General features: G+C 50.7%; 5 protein-coding genes across 5 annotated transcripts; 3 read left to right on the forward strand and 2 right to left on the reverse strand.

Annotated features, from left to right (window-relative positions):
* The first annotated feature begins 2,950 nt into the window (after window positions 1-2,950).
* TrAFT101_002540 (uncharacterized protein) lies at window positions 2,951-5,200 on the forward strand. Its single transcript, XM_024906377.2, has 2 exons — window positions 2,951-4,312; window positions 4,371-5,200. Exons 1-2 carry the CDS (start codon window positions 3,110-3,112, stop codon window positions 4,974-4,976), a joined length of 1,809 nt encoding a protein of 602 aa, XP_024763652.1. The 5' UTR covers window positions 2,951-3,109; the 3' UTR covers window positions 4,977-5,200.
* VMA4 (V-ATPase V1 sector subunit E) lies at window positions 5,091-6,409 on the reverse strand. The gene is made up of 3 exons (XM_024910910.2): window positions 6,112-6,409; window positions 5,532-6,040; window positions 5,091-5,461 (listed from the first exon to the last, which is right to left on the reverse strand). Exons 1-3 carry the CDS (start codon window positions 6,139-6,141, stop codon window positions 5,311-5,313), a joined length of 690 nt encoding a protein of 229 aa, XP_024763653.2. The 5' UTR covers window positions 6,142-6,409; the 3' UTR covers window positions 5,091-5,310.
* A 355-nt stretch (window positions 6,410-6,764) lies between these two features.
* TrAFT101_002542 (uncharacterized protein) lies at window positions 6,765-9,566 on the forward strand. Its single transcript, XM_024909480.2, has 2 exons — window positions 6,765-7,327; window positions 7,410-9,566. The coding sequence occupies exons 1-2, from the start codon at window positions 7,286-7,288 to the stop codon at window positions 8,961-8,963; spliced, it is 1,596 nt and encodes a 531-aa protein (XP_024763654.1). The 5' UTR covers window positions 6,765-7,285; the 3' UTR covers window positions 8,964-9,566.
* A 163-nt stretch (window positions 9,567-9,729) lies between these two features.
* Window positions 9,730-10,648, reverse strand: TrAFT101_002543 (uncharacterized protein; the record flags this gene model as incomplete). The annotated part of the gene is made up of 3 exons (XM_024909481.2): window positions 9,730-9,836; window positions 9,958-10,123; window positions 10,247-10,648. The coding sequence occupies 3 exons, from the start codon at window positions 10,646-10,648 to the stop codon at window positions 9,730-9,732; spliced, it is 675 nt and encodes a 224-aa protein (XP_024763655.1).
* A 4,682-nt stretch (window positions 10,649-15,330) lies between these two features.
* Window positions 15,331-16,416, forward strand: TrAFT101_002544 (uncharacterized protein; the record flags this gene model as incomplete). Its single annotated transcript, XM_024898763.2, has 3 exons — window positions 15,331-15,582; window positions 15,814-15,948; window positions 16,132-16,416. 3 exons carry the CDS (start codon window positions 15,331-15,333, stop codon window positions 16,414-16,416), a joined length of 672 nt encoding a protein of 223 aa, XP_024763657.2.
* Window positions 16,417-18,700: the final 2,284 nt, after the last annotated feature.

The following is an 18,700-nucleotide window of genomic DNA, read 5'->3' on the forward strand; positions in this document are numbered from 1 at the left end:
AGAGTGTTCGGCAGAGGCTGGCGCTACGCTCCGAGGTCATCGCCACACAGATGCATGTACGAGTGCCCGCGCAGGGACGTGTCTTGCCTCACTGGCCACAGCGAGCAATCTTCAAGTGCGTGCAGCAATTCGTCGGGAATAGGGGGCTCGTCCACTGCTGAGACAGCGGATTCCTCCCAGGGGACTGCGAGTGGGGGTGTGCTCTGCGGTGCTCGTCCAGTGCCAAGTACCTACTGGTTCAGAGCGAGTGTTCAGGCCTGCACCAGCAAATTACCTGTCGTGGCCCTTGTCTATCGCGATACGATGCGGACGAGTGCCGCTGTGAGATGGGCCTCGCAATAGTCCGCGCGTAATAGAGGGCCCTTATTTATTTTTGGAGGGGCCACGACGACTCTCAGCACTTTGTAAACAGCACTTACGCCGTGCTACTATACAGCTGCTACATGCCGCGTGCGCGACATGCTTGAGGCTTTGATGTACCACTTATAGATACTACCACTTATAGTATCTAATACCCATCAATTTCCTATTTGACAATGATGCATTGCACAATGCTGCAGGCACGTGGGCACTTGTATTTGACGCCGACTCCAAACATTCTCGCCAAGCTAATGCCACGCATTTTTCGTCCCATGGAATGCTTGTTTGTAGTATTATGCCAAGCGCCGTATTCTCCATCGGCTACTGCCAAGTTGGGAAATTGTCTACCTTTGACTGCAGCTCTCTCTCATCAGCCTCAATAAAGTGCTCACGCGAATGCAGGTTGGCAGCAAGCTCTACATTAGCACATAAAAATCGCAGCACGGGAGCTGACTTGGACGAGAGCTCAAGAACGATTGGTGGCCGTGCCGCGAGAACCCCTTTTTGGGGGGCCGCGGCCGCTCTGCACCCAAAGCTCCTCGCTGGTTCGACTCACATGCGTCGTGAATAGCATCAGTCGCCCATGTATACGAACCCCCAGCAACGAGGGCCTAGCCTTTTTGCTCCGCTCCTTCGAGAGCCCTCTTTCCCACGCCAGACCGAACCTGGCTTGCCCGCCTCGTGCCGACCTAATTCGTACGGAAGGGAAATTTGGCGATGGCGCCAAGAGGGTCTGTTCAGGGGTGGGTTCCACGGAAAGTCGTCGCTTCAGCCAGGGGTTCGAGCAATGCAAGTCACTCCTCTGCGGAAGACCCAGCAGTTGAACTGCATATACTGTACTTGTACAGTAGCAGCCTAGCATGCTAGTTCTCCGTACTACTTTTTAGTATTAATGCTTGGCCTTGCCTGTTCGTGCTACTGTAATACCTAGACTGGATGCACTTGCAACCACTGTTGGAGATGTCAATTTCGGAGTTTGGAAATGATCCCGGCATACAGGACTGCTGCCCATACAATTATATTCCCGATGCATCGCTCTTAATATTGGCGCGGACTTTGGCCATCTTTCCAGTCCCGTCGTCGTCGCTACTCTCATGTTCCTGGCCGGTACCCGCGGTCTTCGAAGCGGCCGGTTACCGGAAACTGTCCTGAGCTATCCCATCGTATCTCGTCCTACTGGCACAAGGCCTTCTCCGCCAGAGTGCGTAGCCGAAATAAGGCCCAGCCCAAATTTCAGGGATGGCATGAGCTGCCTACGCGCAGATCTGGCCGCTACCTACCACTGTCCGGCTGCGAAAGGGGAGACGAACCAGGTTTGTGACTTTCTCTCCTGCTTGGCTGCGTGCGTTCTGCCTTGCTTGCTCACTTTATTGGATCTCTACTATCGCACTCCCTGCCCGGTCCAGACGCGAAAAAGCTTGTCGAAGCTTGGCCAGCATACGTACTCCATTATTCGCAATTACTTGGCATAGGGGCGCAGAGAGTTGTTTCGAAATTAGCCTCCACCCCTTCGCTGGGATATCAGATCTCGCAAACGGTGGACTCCGAAGTTCATGTACTCTGTACTACAAGTTTTTGCGTGATAAGGAGCATGTGAGACATAAATTTTGGTTGTACCATTTGCTCAAGCTTAACTGAGGCTGGGGCTGCGGCATGTTCCTCATGCACATCCAGCCTCTTTCACTACGTTCGAATGAGAGACATTTGTCTTGTTTAGCGCGTGGCACTGGCCTCTCCAATCCTCCATGCCATAGCTCGATACACTCGGTAGCCAGTGGCATACTACTACTTAGTAGTAGTACTAGCATCTCGGGTTCGGGTGTCAGCAATCGCGCGTCGTCATTAAAACACACTTCATTCCCCGTCCAAGGTTTGTGTTAGGGGGCATAGCCCTACAAGCGGCGTCTCACGTTGCGGCATGGCTAGAGATCCTCCAGGTACGGCGTAGCATTACGGAGCCCGAAAGGAGATTAACGGACAAGGCAGACCGATCCTCCAGAGTCGACCAACGGATTGCCATGCTCCGAATTGAGCTGAAACACGGTTGTGTAGCCGCTCGCCTGCTACCCTGCATTTGCTATTTTTTGCCATTGGAAAGACAGATCAAAATACTTAAAAAAAAAAAATACTCTGTAGTGGCTTAGAAAGACTTTGTGGGTGATGACTGGCGTTCTACCTAGGTTCGACGTTAAGGTGGTGGGATATTGCCTGAGAACTGTAGTCGTAATGACGGCTTGGATTCGCCCGCTGTCTGTTCGCAGGACCTTGCATTTACAAGACTAACTTGAAAAGCCTAATGCCACCGTCTCTCATGTCAGCAAAGCTCTTGGCAGAGGCTGCTGTCAATTGAATTTGTCTCGCACCCGGCAGGATACGAAAAATTGCGTGCGGATCTTGTAGATCTCCAAGGGATCAGTCACATGGCGATCTTCAATGGCACGGGCACTTTTGGGCGAACGATGCTGAGCTCACATGGGAAGAAAACAAGTACTGTATGTACCAAAGTTCCCTGTCCAGATCGGCCGTCGCCTGCGCCACATCTGGCGATCAGGTAAGCCAGGATGCTGCGCCATGAAACATCAACAGGTGGGCGCTAATTGGCTGGTGGGACTCTGCTTTCACGACGAACCTCACTTCAGGGCATCTCACTCAGCTCAGCGCCCAAGGATTGTCAGCTATCAAGCGCCACAACAATAGCAACAGCATCAGTGGATAGACATCACCGACAAGGCGCGGCAACTGCCCAGCCATGGCTGGAAAACCGAAGGGGAATAAGAGCATCCTGTCGTACTTCCAGCCTTCCTCTCCGCCATTGCCGTCGTCCCAGACCTCGGCGCTATCATTCAGAGATACGTCTCCACCGGCGCCGTCATCGCCGCTCAGCTACAAGGCTACACCTGTTGCAAAGAAGGTTGCTCCCCTGGAAATCGGCGCATCTGACGAAGAGGCTGGCGATGAAGGATTCTCGGATGACTCTCTAGAAGATCTATCAGCTCTTCTGGGGCGAGAACGGCCCGGTCACACCCCTCCAGCAAACCAGGCTTCATTTTCTACCCCAAAGGCCAAGAGGACAGCAATAGGACCTTTTTTGTCTCCGTTTGCCAATAAACCCAAACACAAATTTGATCTCAAAGCCCTAGCCAAGGATGCACGTCGGGACAATGCCCTAAATGCAAGCTCTATGAAAGCGAAAGCATCTGCAGATGCCGCGACTGAGCCCTCATCACCACTACGGGGAGAGGCGTTTGACCTTGCTTTTACTGATATCGTCAAAGAAAAGAGCGGGCAAGATGCTCACAAAGTTCTCAGGGCTGTCCAAAGAGCAGAGCCAATACAGTCTCAGCCTCAATACTGTTTCTTTACGAAAGACTACGGAGTCCTGCCGAGCTCGCCTGTTCCAAAATTTCCTCGAGGTTCACCATGGAACTTGTTAACTCAAGGCAATCAAGCAGCCAGAGAACGAAATCTTACGTCTGGCATCCCACAAAACATCTTGGCGAAGAAGGGAGGCTTGCCGGACTCTCTATTCGAGTGGATCTTGGATGAGCTCTGTATTCAGAGGTCTTCCCTTGTAAGACGCGAATACTGTATTATCATCGACAGTTGCCACGATCAAGTGGAAAGGCTCCTGACTCCTGAGCGATTGGAGGACCTCTTTCTTCGACTCGGTGCTACCGACGAGATCAAAATTCGAGATTCTGAGATACCCATCTCGAAATTGAATCAAGAGCCATATCAGGATCGCGACTGGTCATGTCTGGAGTCATTCTTGGTTCTTTTATCTGAAGTCTCAGACCATTTATCAACGGAATCTGTCATCTATACAACGCTTACTTTACTTCGGATGTCTATGGATAAGCTTTTGATCTACAACATCGACCTATTAGTAGCATACGAAGAGGCAGTCGAACAGCTAACCAATGCAATTCCTCGCTCATTATGGGATTCGTTTGTAAGTAGCTCTCTTTCTAGTACTCTTTACAACTACTCCTAAGTGCTAATCCACCTAGTGTGTTGACGCATGCTCAACCTTGCACGCCACAGTCAAGATTCAGCATATTAGAGCGAATGCTTTGCAATGCCTACCTATTCACAATATCAGAACACATGAAATCCGGAGAAGACTTGCAATTTCATTCTTGTTTGACGACCCTAGTCTAGGTCGCCAGTCTCCTGAAATAGTGTTTACTGTCAGAAACGTCATTAATCGCCTCGGCGAGGAAGATTTCAATATCACTTCACAAACGGACTTTGCGGAGCTCAAAGCCATGATGACCATTCTCGATATTGCGGTTGATGATGGATCGCCGCCCGAATCAAACAGTCCAGAAGATATCCAGCAGTTTAATGAAGATATCGACGAGCTCGCCACAAAGCTCAGAGAGATTTGGCGCAAGATTAATGATTCAGGCATGAAGATTACGCGCACTGAAGCGAAAAGTGTTGTCGAATGGGTCCAGCAACGCCTATCTAATACCGTTCGGACGCGCAAAAAGGCGAAGCAGAGTATTTTTGATATTCCGGGCCAGGAGGACCTTGCGTCTCTGCCCAAGCAGCAGGAGTACATGGCCAAGTTTTTCAAGAAGATACCCAAGCCGCAAGCAGAAAGTGATTAAAACAAAAAGAACAGCATTTTTGTACCTAATGTTATATGACATTGCATTGAGGGATGTGAGAAACATTTGGCGTTTAGAGAGGATACATTGGGCGGCCTGCGGGCCTGAGGATTTGCTTCAATGAATATTTGATTAGAACGAAAAACTTAGCTTTGTAATGACATATGATACAACATCTAAGCTAGAAAAAAGCACAGACTAAGTCGACAAAATGCATGCCTCGGAGTTTTCAACATGCTGGCCCCTCTACTCTCTTCTACTCCCCACATCCTTCCCTCTTTTCTCCAATCAAAGGTAATAAGATATATGTTGCCAAGTGACTGCCGGAGTAAATCTAATCGTAGTATTTGCGGTTGGGGTTCTTTCCAAATAGGCTCTCTCGTACGGCCGGCGCCGCAGCGTGTTCTAGCAACTGCAATCGGGCCTCTAGGGTGTTGTCAATGTCAATCTTTCCCTTTCCGCCGAGGATGATGATACCGCCGGCACTGCAGTGAGTATTAAAGTTAGTAATTCAACTCGCCTCATGAACATCAATGGGCCGGCTCTGCAACGTACATTGAATCATCCAGGGGATTGGACTCGTCAATTGTGGCGGAGACATCCTTGCCAACCTCCTTCTTGTACTCCTTGGCCGCCTCCTCAACGGCCTTCTTGACGGCATCATAGTCAGACTTCTTGGCCCGAAGTTGCACCTCCGGCTCGTTCATAGCGTAGAAGCCCTCCAGAACGAGCCCAGTCAGCGTCTTCTGGTACTTGGCCTTGTCCTTGACCCCCGAGGCGAGCTGCTTCCGCGCCTCGTCGAAGATGTCGTCGAGCAGCTCCTGCCGGGCGCCGAGGACCTTGAGCCGTGTCTTGTTGGCGACGGTCGACCGGGTGATCTGCTGAGACATGGTGGCTTGCTTGAACTTCTTCTCGTACTGGGTGTCGATGGCGTCGGTCTCCTGGCGGACGAGCTTTGACTTTTCGATCTCGAACTCCTCGTTGGCCTTGATCTCGATCTCGCGGGCCTTTTCCATGGCTTCCTGCTTGATGAAGGCGGTCATCTTGCGGAGCTCATTGTCGACCTGTAGCATGGAGACTCTGATTAGCATTGACGGTATTCGTCTCGGGGTCGAATAGCTTTGGGGTGACCTGCCTGCTGGTCGGATAAGGCGTGTTGCGACATCTTGGCTAGGCGGGGAGGTGATGACGTTGAAGCAATTGCGAATGCACTCGGTATGGCAAGGCCTAGGAGGGTCCGGACAGGCTTAGGGCCGTTTTCAACTGTATGGAAGATGTGATGGGAGGGTGGTCGAGAGTCTGTTGGTGAAGCTCTGGATAGGTGAGGGATGAACGTAATATCTCGGAGCTGTGATGTTGCTGCTTGGATGCAGGTGTGGAGCTGCGCTACAGCGAGTTAAGAGAGCGCTGTAGCGCTATTGGTACGTTGGACGGCCTCGCACCTACTTCTGGAGCCGCGAATCGCGCACCGCCACAGCCTTGTCAACGGCGGCCTTTTTGGAGTCTGTTTACAAGCATGGAGTACATAATATCGTATGGCTAGCCTTGTAATTCTGGAGTTGAATACTTTAAATTAATACAAGGAAGAATATTCATGGCGAAGATGTTCATGAGACTTCCCCTTTTGTGTTCATAAAATAAGGCATTAGGAGCACTCCTGCTTGTAGCTCATACAGTACAGCCTCAGGGCAGCTCTGTTTGATGACGAGTGTCACATGACCCCACCAGCCACATCTTAGCCCAAAGCTCTCCCCCCAGCGAGGTTATGCACCTCGCTGCAGCTCAGCACGCGGTGCTCCATTCGCATACCGCTTGACGTCGTCAGGTGGCTCTGCATGATTTATTGAGCGCCAACGCAACTCTCTGCACGCTGCCTCACCCGTTGGGCCCCAGCTGATTTAGTCTCGCTATCCGGACGAATTACTTGCGACCACAGCCGCGTTTTTTGGGGGGCTGGCACCTTCCGCTACGACAGTCTATCACGAGTATACACCATATTGCAACGATATAGTAGAGTGCGCTCGATTCGAACCCGGGTCCAGTACCATTATACGCTCGGTGACATCCTGCTGACGGAAGTCGCGGCAGCCCGAAAGCTATATCACCATCCTTTTCTCTCTTTTCCTCCCATCGACGACGAGAAATAGGGAGGAAAGCAGGGGCGAAACGCTTTACAGCTTCCTTTAATAGCCTTGTTTCGATTCTCGATATCCAAGCTGCCCAGCAAACAGCACTTATACCTATGCGACGACCGGGTGTCCTCTTGTTAACATCAACCGGTGGATGACCTTAGGTCTGGAGACGGCGTAATGGGGCCTATTGGGAATATCTCCCCCGGAGGGAGCATAGCTGTATGCATACATGCATTCAATCTGTCCCTAAGTCAAGGGGGTGGGACGTTTCAAGCTATTGCATCTTGCTAACACTACACAGCTAGGAATCCTCGTTGGCCTGATCTCGACTAGCGTTCAAAGCATAGGCCTGACTTTGCAGCGAAAATCACATATACTCGAAGACGAAAAGGGGCCTCACGATGTTCGCCGGCCGCCATATCGGAGAAGGAGGTGGCAGGTGGGCATGGGCATGTTTGTTATTGCGAATATCCTCGGGAGCACCGTCCAGATATCGACGCTGCCGTTACCCGTCCTCTCGACCCTTCAAGCTGCGGGACTGGTGTTCAATTCAATATGCGCGACGCTTATTCTCAGCGAGCCATTTACTCGTTGGTCCCTATGCGGCACCCTGCTGGTCAGCGCCGGAGCAGTCTTGATCGCCATCTTTGGAGCCATTCCATCACCGGCTCACGAACTGGATGAGCTGTTGGAGCTACTGGCCCGGAAGCCGTTCATTGCTTGGATGATACTCCAGGCATTCTTTGTCGTGTCGTTGGCTGTTGTTACAGATGTTACCACCCATCTCTCCAACCTGTCGCATAACGCCCGATTCCGTCTAATACGTGGCATAAGCTACGGTGTCATCAGCGGAGACCTCTCGGCACACTCCCTATTATTTGCGAAATCCGCCGTCGAGCTCCTCATCAAGACAATTGGCGGCAAGAACCAATTTCTTCGCTGGCAATCTTGGGCCATCGTCCTGGCCCTTGTTTCTTTAGCCCTTTGCCAGCTTTACTATTTGCATCGCGGCCTGAAATTAGTTTCCACTTCCGTCTTATATCCCCTTGTCTTTTGCGTATACAACATCATTGCCATCTTGGATGGCCTAATTTACTTCAACCAGACGAGCCTCATCTCAACGCTTCGCGCCTGTCTGATCACCCTGGGCACCGTCATACTTTTATCGGGCGTTTTGGCTCTATCTTGGCGTCTAAGCGACGAGCAGCATGCTCCGGCAGTTGGTCAGTCTTCGTTGGCTCCCGGCCTTGGGCTTGTTGACGATACTGAGGGTGAGGAAGAATCACTAATGGGCCCAGAAGCCGCTGCCGAGGTCGATGAGGAGCTGCCCTCTACGGCGTACCAAACGTTCCCCGTGATACACGGTGATACCACTCCTTTGGCACCGACGCGCAAGAAGAGTCTGGGTTGGGTGGAGCGGGCCGAAATCTGGGGAGAACTACAAGATCAAGATGAGCCAACCTCGCCTGCAGCGCGGCGCCGCTCGATGACGCTCCCGATGAGAACCGAATCAACGCCGCTGCTACCGCCTGTAAAGAGGGTCATGAGTGGCGTCAGCTTGACAGGCCAACCGAGCTCCAGCGCAGATCCTTCTCCTCGAAAGTTTACTCGCCGACGAAGGAAGAGCACTGGGTTCCCGGGTTTGGTTGCGCGCCGTAATCTTCGGAGGGATTCAGCTTTCTCAGATACCCTTGGTGGCTTATTCTCGTTAAACTGGCTGAGGCGTAATAATAGAAGTGCTTCTATGGGTAACAGCAGCATGGTAAACGAAAGCAGCCCGTCGCGTCAAAATTATAGAGATGACCCGGAAGAGGAAAGAGGTTCGGATGGCAGGGCCAACGACTCAAATGTATGAGTTAGAAAAAGGAAAAGAAGAAGAGGAAGAAAACAAGAAAGTTGTTACAATACATGCGATTGTGATTTGGGAAGGGCGTCTTTTAGACTGTTAATTTCACCCTGAGGAGTTTTGCCTGGACAGCGACCGAGGCGTGTTGAGCATTTTGATCTCCAGATTGAATTTTTCTTGGAGATAGCGAGAGCCTAACGCTGGCCTCTCTCTCTTTTTTTTTTTTTCCCTTCTTGTTTTGGGTCCTCTATTTCATTTACTTATATTATACCACGATGGAAATCTAATTTGTTCATGGCGGGCTTGCATTGCGCTAGATATTGGGATGCGACGTTGCAAGAGAATATTCAGGAGGCCATTTTTATATGCATACTTTTCTTTTTCCCCCATTTTTTTGCTCTAGCAAAATTTTAAATTACGATATGTATTTCTACTAGTTTTAGGCATCAAGACGCTTTGTTTCTGGCATGGGAGTGTGGCTGAGTCTTTCATGTTTCTCAGAGAAAAAAGAAAGAGAAGTTTCATATTAAAAAAGTACTTTTTGGGAATTAGGTAGAGTAAGACTTGAAAAACAAATTTGTGCAAACGCTATGGATAAAAAATTTTGACAAGATGAGCTGTTCATACATGATATGAAGTTGAGTCTTAAAAAAAAAAGAGTTTTTAGAGATGTAGAGTAACCGTGACTTTTTTGCGTGTTGTCTTTTTTTTGTTTGTTTAGTTTGTATATCATTAATTTAACATTTTGTTTCATTTCACCTCTTTTTTTTTGGCTTTACAAACCGCCATAGTTTCTCTTCTGATCAATGATGTAGTAGCGCTCGATTTCCTTGCGCTCCTTGAGGAGACAGGCGATGGCAAGGATCAGGAGGGCGTCGATGCCTTTTTAACGGGGACCAAGTTAGCTATTTTTCTCATATTTCTCTAATAAAAAAAGGCTCATCATTTTTCATATAGATTGAAAAAAAAAAAAAAAAAGGATAGAAAAAAAGGTATCACGTACCAACCATGCCAAAGATGGCTGTGAAAAGGTCAGTGACAAAGGCGTTGGCAAAACTGGCCATGTTTGTGGAGCATCCGCGCAGAAGAGCGGCCGCGGCAGGGCTGGGACAGGCAGAGTCTGTGACAAAGGCGGGAGTTGTGCTGTTGAGGTAGCCGCAACATTGAAACTGCGTTTATGTCAGTATAATGTCTTGCGTATATTTCATACAACATCATATATATATGTATATATGAGAGAAAAAAAAAGGGGGGGGGGGGATAGGGGATAGGGGGCAAAAAGCTTTCCATACCGAAACCTGCACCAGAGACTGAATTGACGAATCTTGGTCCTCATACACGGGCAAAAACGTCTCCTTCAACTGCAACGTCATGATCCAAAGGTACAATCCCACAGCCAGCGAAAAGACGGCGCACACGGTGATCATGTAGCCGCTGATCTTGAGCAAACTCCGCTTCACTAGCGCCATGGCGGGAACCGTGAAGAGGAACGTGACGAGAATGAAGATTGCGTTGACGATGCCCACAACCAAGGGGAAGCGCTGGTAGAGCAGGTGTCGGGTGGCGTCCCTGCCGTCGGTGGGAGTCTGGTCCTTGAGGTTCATGGCGGCGATGGAGAAGCCGAGCTCCATGGCGCCGGAGGCGAGGAACAGGAGGTCGGCGATGACCGTGGCGACGAAGACCTTGTCAGGCATTTTGAAGGCTTTGTTTTTTTTTTTTGTCTTTATATATCGAAAAGAAGAAAAGTTTTGCTGTTTTTTCGGTATTCCGGCTTTTCTTTCGTTCCCTCTCGATTATATGTTTGTCACTTGAATTTGACGACCGGCGTCTTAAAGTCCTCTTCCTTAAATTCCCAAAAAGTGAAACTCGAAAATAATAGTAACCAAGACCTAAGCTCGGTTATACAAGAATAGTAAAAAGTGAAAGAGAAAAAAAATAATTAGTCGAACGAATGCATTGGCTATCAGACCTCAACTGCCCGGCAGTTACAAAAAGGAAGCAGACTCCGAAGAGAGAGAGAAAGTCTGAGAGTAAGCCTTGCAAGAAGAGAAAAAGGAAACTAAGGAAAAAAAATGGGTTTAGTCACGGAACATGCACCAGGCATGAAGAGAAAGGGAAAAGAAAAAAAAAAGAGAGAGAAAGAGAGAAACAAGAGAGAAATGAAACCAAAGACGAGAGAAAAGAGACTATACGAAACTCTTGCCCACGCAAGCGCTTGGCTCTGAAGACGGGCAGGTTTCTTGTCGAGGTCCTTCGAACGGGCGGTGTTTCAGGAAGCCAAAGGTGAAGCAGAAGCGCCGCGGACAGGGGCGGGTGGCCAATCAGCGGGCCGGATTGGGACCCTGAGTCGCCTGATTGGGGAGTCGTCGAGGGGTCCTGGAAACGAGCAGTCGGCGGGTTCTTGGCGTTTGGAAGCGGTTTTGGGCTGCGGTCCATTCATGGGCTGATGATTTTCGTTGGCAATTTCGCTGCCGCGGTCTCTTCAATGCGTGTCTTGTCATTATGACTATTTCTATCTAGACACCGCCGCGCCTGGTTTTGCACGGCCGCATGAGATGAAGCATCATTTCACTTTGATTTTCTCATTTACTCTTGTGTCTTTCCCTAGCCATAGAATCCTATCGCTTGTTGCCCTCGCCAGGGAAACAAAAGACATCCAGCGCTCTAAGCCTCGTTTCACTAGACAAGGCCCCGTTTTCGGCCTTCACCCGCGCGCCTGGTCTCGCTTGGCCATGGAGCTTCTCACGGTAGAAGATGGATGAAAAAGAGAGAAAAGAGGGCAAAGCGAATGGGGCCTCACATCTGAGGCAGCGCCTCGGCTGTCGCCTGCTTTCTTGTCGCCTCTTTTCTTAGGCAACGAGAAAAACATCCGGCCTGTGAGAATTTGGCAATCTTCAGCTTTAGCAAAACTCTCCGCCGCGGCCTATGCTTATAAGGGGGACATAGGCCCCGTAATCTGCTCGCTACCCGTTGGCACGGTGAGCTTGCACTGTACGGGATTGCGACTGGGGTGGCACAGCACAGCACAGCATAGCACAGCACGGCACGGCAGCGCAGCTTCGGCCTGGCTCAGCCAGCCAAGGCACCGCGTCCAGCCGTCAATGGTGGTCGGAGGACTCCGAATGGACGGCTCTGAGGTAGGCACAAGCTGCTCTGCCAGTTCCCCCATGAAGTAAATGCTGCAATGGCAGCTTACCAGCAGAACGCGGTTCCTCTGCGCAGAGCAGAAGTGTGGTAATGTGAGCGAGCGTCCACCAAGGCTCCAGGTACATGCACGTAGCACATGCCCATGCCTCCAGGCAGCTTGTAATTCGCCGCGGCCAGAGGCTGGTGGAGCCACAATTCGGTAGGCCGTGGTGGTTGGAGAAATCCTTCGCGCACTGTGGCCAGCCCTGCTGCTTTAGCTGCCTAAAGTGGCAATGGCCCCCATTTCTGCTGCTGCCCCAAGCTTTTCTGACAGCCGCCGCGAACGTGACTTGGCGTGCCTTGGAGCACATACTATGTACGTAGAAGTTGGAAATGAAGGAATGAAGGCATCCCGACGGCTGGGAGTCTTCAATGCAGCCCCCAGCTTGATATGCTGTACAGGCCCGGACGGGCGCTGCCTTGCTGCTGTATCCGCGTGAATCGAGAGCACGCTTCTCGCTAGGACGGATTGGGGGGACGATTATCTGCATTGCATCGAGCTGCGCATCTTGGTACGTACTTGTATTAGCAAGCCGGCAGCCTCTCTGCCCGTCTCTGTTTGTCTGTGGGCCGTGACGGTATTGGCATGGCCCGTGTCCCCCGTCAGCTCGATGTGGCCGTGCTCGCACTCTGCGATATGGGTGGTACGCGTGTGCTGGAAAGTGTCTGTCTGCAGCATCCCATCCAAGCAGCGCTGCCAAGGCACAAGAACCAAAAGAACGGCAGAGCACAAACAAGGTCCAGGGCCTCGCGTCAGCCCTCGCGTCGCTCCCCCGTCAAAAGGGCGAAAGCCTTCCAGCCCCATGACTGGCACTCATACTGCAATAATACCTAGCAGCACTGGCAATGGCGTTTCTGGGCATCTGGAATGGAGCTGCAACGGCCACTTACTGTAGCACCACTGCATTTCTTTCCTGTCTTTCCCCTCCTAATTTCACGAAAAAAAAGTGGAAGAATGGCACATACGGAGCAATTCCGTAGTGTGATAGGCCCAAGGGCTAGACAAAAGTTCGCCAAAATAGCAGCGGTGCCGCGGCTGCACCTGAAAGCCATAATGTCATTCATGCAGTACGCAGGGGCTTTTCAGCGCGTTTCTGCAACATTTTCCTGCAGCGGTTTTTCTTCAGCGCCGTGCTAGCAATATCGAAATCAGTAGTATCGAAGCCTGGCAGGGGATGCTGATAATAAGCGGCGAGCCGTCGAATGCAGGTCTCACCTTCTTACAATCCGTCGATAAGGTGAGCAGGTATCTTGTTATTCCATGTGCAACAGGCCCTGGGCAAGCCTCGCACGCAATTCTGATAGAGCCGCCGTGTGTCGGTACTTACGCGGCGCCCTGGCCTTGACGGCTCTCTCGAAAGCGTCCTGGAACAAACTCCACCGCGTGCTTACGGGTGCTAATGCTGGCCGTGGCTCTGATCAATAGGATTCCGGAAGCCCCTGCTGCATCTGCCGACCACCATTCTGCAGCAAGACACCATCGGAGTGGAGGCCCTGTTCACAGGCCCCGACATGCTGACGGCCACAATGTGCTTGCCAGGTTTGCACATGGCTAAATAATGGAGGATGGCGGTCGAGAAGCGAGTCCAGCCTCTCACCCCTGAGGGCTGAAGTGGAAGCAAGCGAGCCAACGGCATGCTGATGCAGCCACAATCCCAATCTTGGTCAAGTGACGAAAGCAGCGAGTGAGAGAGCCAGAGCGGCAGAGAAAAAGAGAGACAGAGCAGCGGCCAGAGCCTTGATTGGGCGAGTCAAGATTAATCGCTTTCGGTTTCGGTGTGTGGGATACGGAACACCCAGAACCCCGGAAGCCATCAAAGTGGCTCTCGCGTGCCGCAATACGAGAACAAAGAGCAAAGTCAATTTCCCTGCGGTTGATCTGTCAGAGGCTAGTCGTTATGGAGAGGCGGCGCGAGCGTCCCGTAGATCTCATCACTTTACCTTGCCTACCTGACCCTTCTTTTTACCTTGTCCTCTAACCTTAGTTGAGCGCATCACCTTTTTCTCGTTTCTGTCTACTTCGTATTATTAGCTCGCGCGGGAAAAGTAAAGATCGAACGACAAGCGAGTGCGAGATAGACGGCCATGATACTGTACCATATACGTAGGGACGGGCCATCTGTGCTTGTTGTTACCTACTAAGGTACCTATGTACAAGTGTACACAAATACCTGCACTCGACATTGGACAGGTATCCATCTGATTCTACGCATTAGTAACGCGTGATTTTTGGAAGACAGCTGCACGGAGTACGGAGTGCATACATGTCCTTAATCGGCCCATATTGGAAGCTTTGCTGATCCACTGCTTGGTGTCGAGGCTCTGGAAGAACAGCACTGGGAGCATGAAGGCTGGGAGAGCCGGGCGAATACAGTGCTGGGATGCACCTTATCAGCACGGTAGAGGCCCACCCGGATGCTGACTTTATTTCGCAGCCCCGCTCTTTTTTTCGGTGCCGGGTGCCAAAATGCCAGCGCCGAAGCTGGCGTTGCGCGCTGGCCGTTGCAGCTGAGCTGTGCTACCAGGAGCCGCGCCGCGCTATGCCGCCCCGTCACGTTTCTTGCTCAGCCAAAGGTGTCTGTCTGCCTGTCTGGGCATGGCAGCAGACTAGGTGGTGTTAGTAATGGCCAGCTCCAAGCTATGTCGCATCGGCAAATCCACACACGGCAGCCGCTGAGAAAAACACCCGCTCCACCCCGACTAAAACCCCTCCGGCCTGCAAGCGCCCCGACAGAGCACTAGCGCTCGGCATAGGGGGCCTCTGGGCAGGCGCAGGCTGGGCGTACTAAAGCAGCGATAGTAGCACCCGTGGCACTAAATTCCTCTCGCTCTCCGCGCCTCTTGCCCACCTGTTTCGCACCGCCACCGTGCGCACCCGCCGCCTCCCACTGGCCTCTTGCCGGCCGCGCTCGCTCCAGCTCTCCAGCACCTCCCATTAGGCATTGGGGCCCCTCTGCCACCGAAGGCCAAGTTCCCTTTTTCTACCGCCTGTCCCTCTCCGCCCAAAGAAAAAAAACCCGCCAGATCCAGTATAGATCCATCGGCACCACGCTCAAAGCAGTATCTCCACCACTCGTTGCCTTTTCCAGCGCCGTGTGATACAAGTCGACGACGATTGGATTCGGATTAGGATTGGCATTGGCATTTTATAGTCGCTGTCGCAGTTGCAACCGCGATTCCCTTCTCGACAATGGCCGACATCACCGACCAGCACGACCAGACGTCGCCCACGGACCTGGACGACGCGCACTCGGTGGGCAATGGCAACAACGCGAACAACGAGAACCGCGGCGTCAAGCGACAGCGCCCGGCCGCCGACGACGACGACGACGATGACGAGAAGGGCGGCCGCGAGCGTCGCAAGATTGAGATCAAGTTCATCAGCGACAAGTCTCGACGCCACATCACCTTTTCCAAGCGCAAGGCGGGCATCATGAAGAAGGTATGTGCTGATGCATCACGCCGGACACGAGTCGAGGCTTCCTCCCCGCTCCAACCACCACAAAAAAAAAAAACAACTTTTCTCCAAGCTGCTTTGTTTTGGTCAACGCGCGCGCGCGCGCAAACGACGACCAGAATGAGCGATTCGCTGTCAATTCTAGCTTTCCGCTAGATCCGAATTTGCAGGCACAAGAGCTCTCAGCTAACGATGAATCTTCTCTCTACTCTATAGGCATATGAGTTATCTGTCCTGACAGGCACTCAAGTTCTCCTACTGGTTGTCTCCGAGACGGGCCTTGTTTATACCTTCACCACCCCCAAGCTCCAGCCGCTCGTTACCAAGGCTGAGGGCAAGAATTTGATCCAGGTATGGCAACCCTAGTCAGACGGCTGTTGCTGCGAATCACGCCGGAACGTCCTTCTTTCCGTTCCATCCTTCCCACACTAGAGATGCTGGATATTCCGCGACGAATCAGCCGCCAAGTGACCCTTTTCACGCATTCATCCACTTCTTTTCGAAACTTTCTCACTGACTGCTTCTGTTCAATAGGCATGCCTCAACGCACCTGAGCCCGCGACGGGCAGTGAAAATGGAGTGGATGGTGGTGACCAAGTTGACTCTCCTGAAGAGCCTCCCAGCCATTTGCCGCCGCAGAGCCGTCCCGGCATGCCACAGAACCCTCACATGGGCCCTGGAGGCTACATGCCCCCCAATATGCCCATGGATCCTCAGCAGGCTCTGGCTTACCAAAGCTATGTGCAGCGCAATCAGGCTTATGGCTCTGGCATGCCTCCGCAGCCAGGAATGCCTCCCAGCTCTCATCATCAGTCATGAGCAGTATCGTCAAAAGACTCTTGGGAAATAAGCTAAAGCTTGCAATCGCTTATGCCCAGCCTTCAACAATCTTTGGAGATATTCTCGGGCCTTGAGTCGTCTCCAGGATGTTGCTATAACGCTATGCAAATGTTCTGATTCGGCGTTGATGACGTGTTGATATGCTTTCCATATCTGTTCTTTTTTTTTTAAACTCAAATGTTGCGTTTGCCCGCATTACTTATTTATTTTTTTTCTCTCTTCGAGCTTTTTCGATGTTTCAAATTTTGGAGCTACGTGGACGTTGATGCCTTTTCAATTCACCGGGAAAGAGGATCCAACTCAGACGGTCAGAAAGATACACAGTCTTTTTGCTGCACTGACTCTGCCAAGATCTACACTTATTTATTCTCAGTCCCGGAAGGTTTAGAGGCGTTTTTGTATCTGTGGCACCTCTCATTTCGAAGCGTCTATGACGTGTGTTAAAGGAGGGCTGAGCACTGTATCGATTACGACAAGAATGGACGTTGGCGGCGGCCTTTTGTGCAAGTATTTTGAACTCTTGTATGCGAGAGAGAGAGAGAGAGTTCTCTCAGATCTAGCTACTGAGGTGGAAGGGTTCCAGCTTTCGGGCATGGTTTGAGCGAGATGCGGCATTTCACATGCTGAGGCACAGTGATCTCGAGAATTAGGTTGGCACTTTTGGGTGGCAGGTCTGGGCAGGTTTGGACTTTGGGAGGTTGGAAGCGGATATGGGAGGCAGGGCAGAATGATGCTGGGCGGATGATAATGGACACATGAGGGCATGATTTGTTGATGGCAGAAAAAAAAAACGATCAAAGACATCAAATGAGTCTGACGAATCTAGCTTGCCGAACAACAGAGGTTTTTTCTCCTTTCTAATTTTGCAATGCCAACAAAGTATGTTTCGATGTAGCTGTAAATTTTCTCTTTTCCCATCTGAGACTCTACTCGCGAGCTCGAGTCAGTGCGCGGCACGGACAACGGAGAATCGTGATCTTCAAAATGGCCTGTTTGAGGTTAGAAGGAAAGACAAAAAAAAAAAGCAACCTCCCTTACCTACTATCCACGTTTTGGCATAGATCAGCCCTGCAGAACTGCTTGAATAGGCAATTCTGACCTTTAGCTGAAGCGGAGGCGGGCCCAGCCGGCGCAAGCCCTTATTCATGCTCCCTTTTTTTTTTTGCCTCTTTGCGATTAGATTTTTTTTTTGTCCCTCTCATTGTTATCTATCCTGGATTGGGGAAGATGGTTGCCTTTTTTGGTTGAGGGGAACAATATGATTGGGAGATTGGGAAGAGAGATAGAAAGAGGATTAGGAAAGGGAGAAAAAAAAAAGTCTAGGGCTTTTTGTTTTTCTTCTTCTTATTCTTTGCTTCTTTTGATCGGATTGAATTCGGGTGCAATTTCATTTTTTTTTTTTGTATTTGTTTCTGCTTGATGGGATTTTTTTGTTTCTTTGCTTGGGTGGATTTTGGGGATGGGGCGATTCCGGGTCCTTGGGCGCGGGAGGCAATGATTTTCGGGCTTTATTTATTTATTTATTTATTTTTTTAAAAAAAGAGGAAAGATTGTGTTGTTGGTTCGAGTCTTGGTGTTGGTTGTAAGGCTGAGTGGGGAAATAGCTTTGAAGTTTAGTTCTGGCAGCGAGTTTTGTGTTGGTTGTGAAATTTTTTTGGTGATGCTGGTTGATTTCATACGGAGTACATTCATACATACAAAGCAGATGGAAGAAGAAGGTAACGTTTGTGTGGGGAACAGGAGGTGCGAGAATTTCGTACAAGGCAGGTTTTAAGACGCTTTGTGCATTAATGATTCATTGGGAATACTGAACAGATGGGCCTGAATTCTCATCTCTGTTGTTAAAACTACTTACTCTCAAGTGTGACCACGTCGATGATACTGTATTTCTCGCAAGGATCGAGACAGCAAATAGCTCTAGCTCGAATACATCACGCGCTACCAATATCCCCAAGGAATTCAGTTGTTGCGGAAATACCGTATTTGTCTTGGAAAGCACAACCTAATGCCCATCTCGTCTCCATCAGCTCATCACTTTAAATGGGCTCTAACATGGCCATAAACCCCAAGTTAGAAAGTTCAAATAAGTCTACCGGTCTGACATAAGCACCGGAGGGCCTGCATTCCGGTGAAGCCTCACGTGACTTTGCCTTTTCAAAAATGTGTTAGCCGCTTTCGGCAACGCACGAATTTTTGAGCAAGTTTGAGAAGGTTTTTATTAAGCTACGCGCGAGGTAGAGCGCGGAAGTACCGGATACTCGAG

Source organism: Trichoderma asperellum, chromosome 2 (assembly GCF_020647865.1).
Source record: "Trichoderma asperellum chromosome 2, complete sequence".
Taxonomy (NCBI): Eukaryota; Fungi; Ascomycota; class Sordariomycetes; order Hypocreales; family Hypocreaceae; genus Trichoderma; species Trichoderma asperellum.

What these genes read in the sequence shown, in the direction of transcription:
- VMA4 (XM_024910910.2), bottom strand. Translation starts at nt 6,141, where the DNA reads ATGTCGCAACACGCCTTATCCGACCAGCAG. An exon ending in ACGCCTTATCCGACCAGCAG is followed by an intron (nt 6,041 to 6,111) that starts GCAGGTCACCCC and finishes TCCATGCTACAG; the next exon opens with GTCGACAATGAGCTCCGCAA. An exon ending in AATCCCCTGGATGATTCAAT is followed by an intron (nt 5,462 to 5,531) that starts GTACGTTGCAGA and finishes TACTCACTGCAG; the next exon opens with TGCCGGCGGTATCATCATCC.
- TrAFT101_002542 (XM_024909480.2), top strand. Translation starts at nt 7,286, where the DNA reads ATGGGGCCTATTGGGAATATCTCCCCCGGAGGGAGCATAGCT. An exon ending in CCCCCGGAGGGAGCATAGCT is followed by an intron (nt 7,328 to 7,409) that starts GTATGCATACAT and finishes AACACTACACAG; the next exon opens with CTAGGAATCCTCGTTGGCCT.
- TrAFT101_002540 (XM_024906377.2), top strand. Translation starts at nt 3,110, where the DNA reads ATGGCTGGAAAACCGAAGGGGAATAAGAGCATCCTGTCGTACTTCCAG. An exon ending in GCTCATTATGGGATTCGTTT is followed by an intron (nt 4,313 to 4,370) that starts GTAAGTAGCTCT and finishes TAATCCACCTAG; the next exon opens with TGTGTTGACGCATGCTCAAC.